Here is a 9,058-nt window from a genome sequence, read left to right as displayed (position 1 = left end):
ACCTAGGGTCGTGTTGTTTTGGGTTATTCGCCGTTTTTGAGAGAAAACACAAAGAGAGAGTGTTCTTGAGCTTTTGGGAAGAGATTGAGAGATTCCTTGCTGTTCTTGGGAGATCTAAGGCTGGGAAGGTGTTAGAAGCTTGCTAGGAGTGAGGGAATTCGTTCTTGTTGGTCAGAATCTTCTTGAAAGAGGTGAGTGCATGACCATGGCTGATCTAAGCCTTTGATTCCCTTGTTCTTGCTTGTTTTTGCTTGTTTGTGTGTTTTTCTTGCTGGGAATTGGTTGATACAGGTTGCTATGGAGGTATAAGGCTTGGGTTTTGAGTATTGAGCGATTTGGAGGAGATTGGGAGCGAGATTCGACTCTCGACTTCGCGCGGATCGCAGTTGCAGAGGGAGTGTCGATCGACACCACTTGGTGTCGGTCAACACCAGCAAGTCAGGCATCGATCGACACTGTGGGGTAGTGTCGGTCGACACCATTTAGCCAGTGTCGGTCGACACTAGGCTGGTGTCGGTCGACACCTCCCTTCCAGCGAGACAATGTTTGATTTCCTGGTTTGTGTGTTTGTTTGTTACTTGTTTTGGAACTTTGGAATCATTGTTGCTTGTGTGTATAGCCCAGTAGATGGGAGGATTGCCTCACTGAGTGTTTATCAAATACTCATGCATCTCAATTTGTGTTTGTGGTGCAGGTAAAGGCAAAGTGTGATCGTGGAATCAAGGCAATGAAGAGGAGGATGTTCTAGGGACTCGATTGGATGTTGTCTGGCATTGCTAGGTTGCTAGAGTTGGGTTATTAGAAACATTGCTAGGTTGCTGGTTCCTTGTTTCTTGTTGTTTGGTATTGGGATATTGTCTTTGCTAAAATATTGGTTTGTTATTGGTTATTATTGGTTATTTATTGAATATTGATTATGTTATTCCTCTGTTGAATGTGTTTGTGGTTAGGTGGCTAGTGGGTATGGGACCACTAGCTATAGTTTATTATATTATATTTATTATTTTTTTTAAAAAAAAAGGGTCGGTCGTTTCATTTATCCGACCCGAAAAAGGTATCCGCAGCTTTAGAGTCGAGTGAAGGGTATAATAATTATATTATCCATGAATAATGATCGAGTATCGGATATTAATTTAATTTTTGAGCGTCTCGTTACCCGTCTCATTACCCGTTTTATTACCCGACTCAAAAATACACGTTAATATTTTGTAGAATAATGTTATCAGCGTGAGGAAATATTTATGTAAATTTGGATTTGTTTGTTACAAAATAATAGTAGAAAATTTATTAATTCTATATATTTTATAAAATCATATATTTAATTTACTTAAGGTCATACTCTGATTTCGACCCGTAGTTGGTACTATTATTTTGGTTTGGTGCAATATCAAATTCGTTAATTATACATTCGGTAAAGCCAAAAAAATCTAACAAAACATGTATTGACCCGTGATTTGGTATTACAAATTGATGTGATCGTGTTTAGAGATCTTAATATACCAAATTTACAAATTGAAGTTATTGGTATAACATGTTGTATATTAATTTTATAGGTGAAAATTACAATTAGGTTATGTATATTATCAATATTATACACTTAGTATTGTTTATATAGTGAATATTGTATATAAACAATTAAGTTTTAGCCAATTAAATAGTTTGTTATTATTTCCTAAGATTTATGAAACAATAAATAGAGTTTTATTATTTTGTAAACAAATCTAAACTTTTCTTTTGTTAGTTATTAGAATAATTAAAATATAATAGCATTTTTGTAATATGTCACATTAGAACTGGTTAAATTTTTAACAACATAGCTTAAATAAGTATATAGATATATTTTAAAAATATAAACAATGTTGTATCCTAATTTTAATATATATTTGTTATTATTAAATGATTTAGATATGTAAATATTTAATCTTAGTTTTATAAATAAATTTAAGTTTTATAATTTTCTAAATAGTTTGTTATTGTTTCCTAAGATTTCTGAAACAATAAATAGAATCTGTTTAATTATTTTATTACATAATTTCGAAATAATTTTATTATTATTTTATTAAATAATTTCGAAATTATTTTATTAATGATTTCTTGTAATCTAATAAATTAATAATTACTATTTTTTTGGATAATCATTTTCAGGTTACAACAAATTAATATTAAGATTCTGTTATTATATTTTGTATTAAAATACAGTGGCATTTTGTGTAATATTTTACATGGAATAGGGTTATTTGTTTAAAGGGTTGCTTAAATAAGTATATAGATTATCTATGAAGGGGAAGCTCAAAAAAATGTATTTGAATTGATCAGTTCGTCACAAATTTTAAATAGAGTAGTCTTTATTATATTTATTAAAGTATTCCATTGTACTCTCTCAGTTCGTTTATGTTGTGTTATACAATTTTTAAATCAGAATTTTTTATTATAGTAGTTTACCACTTTTATATTATTACATAATTAAAATTATACAAATAAATTCTCTTTGTTGTTAAATTAGTGAACTATGCACCATGTTAAAATAAATATAATAACACTAAATTTATACAAAACAAAATTATGTGCCAATAACCTTTATGCATACTGAAATATATGATTTGTTAATTATTACATTTTTTCTTTGAATAAAATTTTAATACAAAAATATTTAAAAATTAAAAAATATAGTTTATGTTACACACTTACACACAATAATTACGCAGTGTATAAACAATTACAAATAATATGTCTGAGATTATATATGCTTTCATTTTGGCAACTAAATTGATCATTGCCTTATACTGATAATTATTTACAAAATTCTAAAAATTAATTACTTACACCATATTTTTTTTTTCAACCAAACATTAATAAATTAAAAGAGAACTCCACGATTGGTTGCCCAAACAGGAGGATAAGAGTTTACAAAAGAAGATTCTGAGGTTAAACATCTTGAAGACCGAGCCAGACAATCTGTCCTAGCGTTGACGTCTCGTGGGATCCTAACTAGGGTGAAGGAAAGGTAAGAAGTTCGGAGTGATGCAAAGTCCTCCAGCAAAGTCGAGAAAGCGGGCCAATCGTCTGGCGTCTGCACCATCGCAACTAATTCAGCACAGTCCGTCTCAAAAGCCTGACAAACAACTCCAGCGGCTAGTAAAGAATCCATAGCCCAGATAAGTGCTTGTAATTCCGCGTGTAAGGGAGAAAGGCCTCTTCGGTGACACCATATTTTCATGTATTTATTTTAAACATTAATGCTGTTTACTTATTATTTGATTCAAATTCATGATAATTTGAGATTTTATCTCTTTTATAATATTTTATTATATTAAAATTCATAACATTACCATTTACTCAGCTTTTTTTTCATCTACTATTTTATCCCAATTTATTATAAAATATATTATTCACCGTAAAGAAATAAAAATGTAATATATTATAATCCATTATGAATTATATGTATTTGTAAATATATCCCTGCGTTGTAGCGCGAGCCCGGTCCTAGTTGAACTATTAATATATATAAACCCCCTAAATGAAAACAATGTTTTTTAGCAACTTCAAATAAATAGGACTGAAGTTACATGAACTGTAAATGAATACACATGGTGAAAATCTACATGAAGAATATTTATAATTAGAAATATTCTGAAAATGTGACTTTCTAAATTATTTTTAGGATTAGAAATTACCTAGAATATTACGTAAAAGTAGGTTTATTACTAGACTAACACATTGAGATTTTCGAATTACTAGAATAACATATAAAAGTTTACAAATTACTTCTATATCTGAGTTGTCTGTCTTATTACGTTTTATGCCATTTATTTTTAAAATTGTCTTTGATTTTGAAGAGAAAGGAACAAAAAAAACCTTGAGAATCGATTCCAGAATTTTTTGGTATTTTCTTAAACTTAAATTTGGGTTGGCAGGTTGGCAAAAAACATGAGATTGATTCTTTCTAATTTGATTCATCTTCTTCGACTAAAATCAAGGCAAAAGAAAAAAAAATTATTAGAGGTGGATAATTGTTCTGTGAGCTCACTGTTCATTTTCTCTTTAGAGAGCAAAATTGTAGATCTAGTTTTTATTTTGCTAGAGTTTCTTTTTTTTTCTGGTTGATTGTTGCAGGAACTTAGAGAAAAATAGGTGTGGAAGTGGCAGTGGGCAAAGGCATCTCTCCTAGCCGAAACAACAAAAAAATTTAGCAAAAAAAGAAAAAAAAAAATCTCCTAGACGAAGACTTCGGTTTGATTGTGAATAAACCAAAACTTGTGGGTTGTTCTCTCCTTCTCTTCAACCTCCTTAGTCGCTGATCGCCGATCTTCAACAGTGGGTGTGAAACAATAATAGAGCGAGATACAATGGCGATGAGTTTGATGAACAGAGCAATCTCAAGAACCGAAACCGTCGGTGCTTTCAGACTCTCTTCTTCAACCTCTCTTTCTCTCTCTCTTCCAATTTTTTAAATTTCTCCCTTTCTTCTCTCTCTCTCTCTCTCTCACTACGACAACTCCGTTTGTGCTCCTCAAACGTGCGTTACGAACGAATCCGATTGTTAATTTGGGTTTGATTTGTTCACCTCCGTTTTGGTTAGTTAAAAGTTCTGAACTTGTTGTGAATTGTGGAATCTGCAGGGACAAATCAGCTTCTGCTCATTCTATGACTCCAGGGGAAACTATCGCTGTTAGCTCTGTTAATATCAAAGGTGCCACTGCCTTTGAAGTTGCAGGTATAAGGATTTGATTGAAATGGTTATTAAATACAGTTTTCTGAAGTTTTCACAACATCTATAAAATTGACAAAAGAGCATTAAGTGTTTTAAGTGCCCACATCTTTGTTTGTTGTACAGTTACTTTAACACCTCAAGTTGTCGTTGCGGTAGTTTAATGAGCGAGGAGATTCAATTAGAAAACAAAGAACAAGTTGCTGGCTGGAGTCAAAGTGATGCTAATGGTGTATTTTTGTCAGTGGTAGGTGTTTCATACTGACTGATGACTTGAAAGTAGCAGTCAAGTCTACTGAACTTGTCCTGGAGAAGCTCAAATCCGTAGGTTGTGCTGATGTTAATAAGCTTGGTGAAATGCTTCTTGATATCGGTTTGGAAGAGGTATGTTGCTCTTTTCTTCGTGTCACCCATCCCTGCTCTATTCGTTTGATCTCTCACTATATCTGAATCGTGGACCAGGTACTTACTCTGCTGGAATGTATATTCACCTCAAATGCTCCCTCGACGGACACTTTCTTGAACAAGCAAAGTCAACAAGGTATGAAGAAGATATACAAATCGTTCAGTCCATGTTTGGAGAAGAAAGAAGAGGAAGCAGAACCTGGAAAGGTAATAACTTTGAAAGCAATAGTGAGGAAGCAGGACATGATGATTTTATATGTGGAATGCGCAGAGGAATTTGTTGAGCTCCTCTTCTCTTTTCTTGTTTTCCCTTTGGAATCTGTATTGGAATTTTCTGGCAGCTCTATCTCTTTAGGTTGCATTGGAAACTTGTGTAGAAGCTTCAAGGAACTGACTGCTAAAGAGGGGACTGGACTGTCAAACTCCATATGCACGCTTCCCCCTTTTTATAGTTTCCAGATGCAGTTGCCTGGTATCATTACTCAACAGCCTCCAGTATGCTACCCCAAATACAGATTCGATCAACTGGCTTTGATGGATCCCAAATCCTCTGGCAGCAGCAAGTCTACTCAATGTTGTTGAGGGTGGATCCACACCTCAAACAAGAGGCCTGGCCCAGGAAAAAGCCCATGATAAATCTCCAAAGGAAGGGAGGGTATTATGGTCTTTTATATGGACGAACCGACACGATTCCCTATAAATACAGGCGTACGGCCCGCATTTAGGGGGATCGTGAAAAAGGCAGCAGAATTCGTACAGCAAGAACCAGAGCTCAGCTCGTCCAAGAAAAAGTCAACGTTTTCAAGCCTATAGCTCGGAGAGTTGACGAGCTATCAGCCCGTCGATTACTTTGTTTGTAACTCGTTTACATTGTGTTGTAGCCCGTCCTTTAGTGCCTCGGCATCGATATAATAAAGAGAACTTCGACCCTCCCTTGACCGAACTAAACATTCTAATTGTGACCAAAAGGGACATCAACAATTTGGCGCGCCAGGAAGGGGGACAACAAGTCAAAGTTTTCTGAAAAATTGAAGAACGGACCTACACCAACTAAACGAGATGACGATAGTTGACAAGGAAAGAAGCAAAGAAGCAAGCTCGTCGGGGGGAACAATCACCCCGGCGACGGATCAAGCGGAGCAGATAGCCCTTCCCACGCCAGACGCTCCAAGAAAAGTTGTGACGGTAGAAAGCCCATAAACGTTCGTCATAGCTACAAATTTGACGACCCCAGCGACCGCAGAGGCAACACAGGCTCCGACACAACTCTCTCTGCTCAACAACCAGCCCGTCTCTAGCATAGACGAGCTGTTCCGAGGAATCTTAACGCGCCTCGACCAGCAGGAAGAGCGAACAAACAACCGTTTGGATGCGCTCACTGCGGCGCAGTTCAATTCGCAAGATGAAATCAATCATCTCCACAACGCTCGGCTCAACTCAATGAACTTCACCTCAGCAAGGACAACGCCAGGGCCGTATGTGCAGACCGGCGGATTAGAGCGTAATCCCGTCCAGCGCCTTGCCGAGCAGGGTACCGAAGTGGCAGATCGAACGAAGGATGCCGAGCTAATAGCAATGAAACAACAAATGAAAGAAATGGCCGCAATGATCCAGAAAGCGACGGATAAGGCACCCGAAGTCGGACTCATGCTCGAGGCAACACAGCGAACTCCATTCTCTCGACGACTCGCTACAACAGCGGTCAAACGAGCGGTCAAGCCAAGGTTGGGCCATTACGATGGAACGGTCGACCCACGAGACTTCTTGCTCACCTTCGGCGTGGCCCTCGGCCCATTGCAGTTCAGCCCGGCAGAATACGACGCAGGAGCTTGTCAAGTTTTCGCCGAACATTTGACGGGAACCGCCTTGAGTTGGTTCTCGAGGCTACCACCAGGATCAATCGACAGCATCAGGGAGCTGATAACTGAGTTTCTGAAGCAGTTCTCTGTTTTAATTGAGGACAAGAATTCCCACGCCGACTTATATGCCTTAACTCAGCACAAGGGGGAGTCGCTTCGGTCCTTTATTGGACGATTCAAGGAGATTTATGTCAACATCTCAATCCCCGATGCGGCCGCAATCGTTGCGCTCCGAAACGCACTATGGTATGAATCTCGATTCAAGGAGGAATTATCTTTGACACATGTCGAGACCGTAGCCGAGGCATTACTCCGAGCTGCAAAACACATTGGGCTCGAAGAAGAGAAAGCTATCAACGCCAAGAAGCATTCCTCGGAGGCAAGTGCAATAACCAGACAGCCTATAGCCGCAGCTCCAAGAGTCGATTATGTCGAGCCACGGCAGCACTTCACCAAGAACCAAGATCGAACTCGCCGAACCTTTCACCAAGTATATCCGGAAAGAAGGAGCTGAAAATAGCGCAACCTCGTATTGCGACTACCATCAGAGTAATATCCACTCGACAGACGAATGTCATTACCTCCAGAGGATTCTGATGGAACAATACAAGAAAGGCGCAATAGTCGTCGAGCCGGACAGAAGCAAGACAGCCCGACCTGGACGAAATGATGCCAAGCGCGCTGAAAATATCGCTCGAAAGTTCGTCAAAGATTCAAAGATATTAGCCGACCAAAGTGAAGACGAGATGGAAATTCCAAACCTACTAGCTGAACGACGTGAAGACAGCGGTCACGAAAAACGACCGCATACAGACCGCAAGCCTGATCAACGTCCCCCGACTATAAGACGAATCAACATGATAATGGGTGGACTAGCCGGATGTAACGATTCGGTCAGAGCAATCAGAGATTATACTAAGAAAGCCGAAATGACGAAGTCTTGGCCGTCGCGGTTCGAGGCTGAAAGTATGCCAATCACCTTTGACGGAAAAGACCTGGAAGGTTTGGACCTACCGCACAACGACCCGTTGGTCGTCGAGCTCTTGATCGGTGAAAGCGAGGTGACGAGAATATTGATCGACACTGGAAGCTCGGTCAACGTCATCTTCAGAGACGTCTTGGCGAAAATGGAAATCGGCGAGCGGGACATTATGCCAGAGTGTCACTCTTTGACGGGTTTCGACGGGGATCACCTTATGTCCGTCGGCACAATTACTTTGCCGATCTTCGTTGCGGGGATAGCCAGGTATTTCCGTTTCGCAGTCATCGACAAGCCGACAATCTACAACGTCATCCTCGGCACCCCGTGGATCCACAAGATGAAAGCCGTCCCATCAACGTACCATCAGTGCGTTAAATTCCCAACTTCAAAAGGGGTGTACACGTTGCGCGGCAACCAGCAAACCGCACGAGCCTGTTTTCTGATCGAGCATAAGCTTCGCACCGGAAAGAAATTATAGCAATCAAAGCAGCGAGTCGGCGACAACAGTACGTCGCCGACAGACGGAAAGCCGACTGCCGTCCAACAAGGCGTTGCCGCGGTCGAGGAGGTGAGCTTAGACGAGAACGACAAGAAACGATGCGTGAATATCGGCACAGAAATAACGTCCGCCATGCGAGACGAGTTAATACTTTTCCTCAAAACCAACATCTCAACGTTCGCATGGAGCGTGACTGATATGAAAGGAATCGACCCAAGCGTCACGACCCACGAGCTCAATGCCGACCCAACGCATAAGCCGGTCAAACAGAAACGGCGCAAGTTAGGCCCTGAACGGTCGCAAGCAGTAAACGATGAAGTCGACAAACTCCTCGGTGCCGGGTCAATCGTGGAAGTAAAATATCCAGAGTGGCTAGCCAATCCGGTAGTCGTCAAAAAGAAGAATGGAAAGTGGCGAGTTTGCGTTGATTTTACCGATCTTAACAAGGCTTGCCCAAAGGATAGCTTCCCATTGCCAAGAATCGATCAGCTCGTCGAAGCAACTGCGGGCAACGAGCTGTTAACCTCTATGGACGCATTCTCCGGTTACAACCAGATCCTGATGCACAAGGACGACCAGGAAAAAACATCATTCATCACGGATAG

The 9,058-nt window shown here is 39.5% G+C and overlaps 1 protein-coding gene across 5 annotated transcripts in view; it reads left to right on the top strand.

Annotated features, from left to right (window-relative positions):
• The window catches only part of LOC104732594, a 7,273-nt gene continuing 2,060 nt past the window's right edge, over positions 3,846-9,058 (top strand). Inside the window, exons 1-5 of one of the 5 annotated variants that reach the window (XM_019234269.1) lie at positions 3,846-4,002; positions 4,114-4,516; positions 4,620-4,714; positions 4,835-5,092; positions 5,171-5,685. In XM_019234269.1, coding sequence (XP_019089814.1) covers positions 5,066-5,092; positions 5,171-5,685 — 542 coding nt within the window. In that variant the 5' untranslated portion in view covers positions 3,846-4,002; positions 4,114-4,516; positions 4,620-4,714; positions 4,835-5,065. Of the gene's footprint in view, positions 4,517-4,619; positions 4,715-4,834; positions 5,093-5,170; positions 5,686-9,058 lie in introns of all 5 variants that reach the window. The other 4 variants (XR_758905.2, XM_019234271.1, XM_019234270.1 and 1 more) reach the window with 4 other exon arrangements.

The sequence above is a fragment of the Camelina sativa genome, chromosome 12 (assembly GCF_000633955.1).
Source record: "Camelina sativa cultivar DH55 chromosome 12, Cs, whole genome shotgun sequence".
Lineage (NCBI taxonomy): Eukaryota > Viridiplantae > Streptophyta > Magnoliopsida > Brassicales > Brassicaceae > Camelina > Camelina sativa.
Note: the sequence above shows the minus strand (reverse complement) of the source record. Positions and strands in the feature narration are given on the sequence as shown.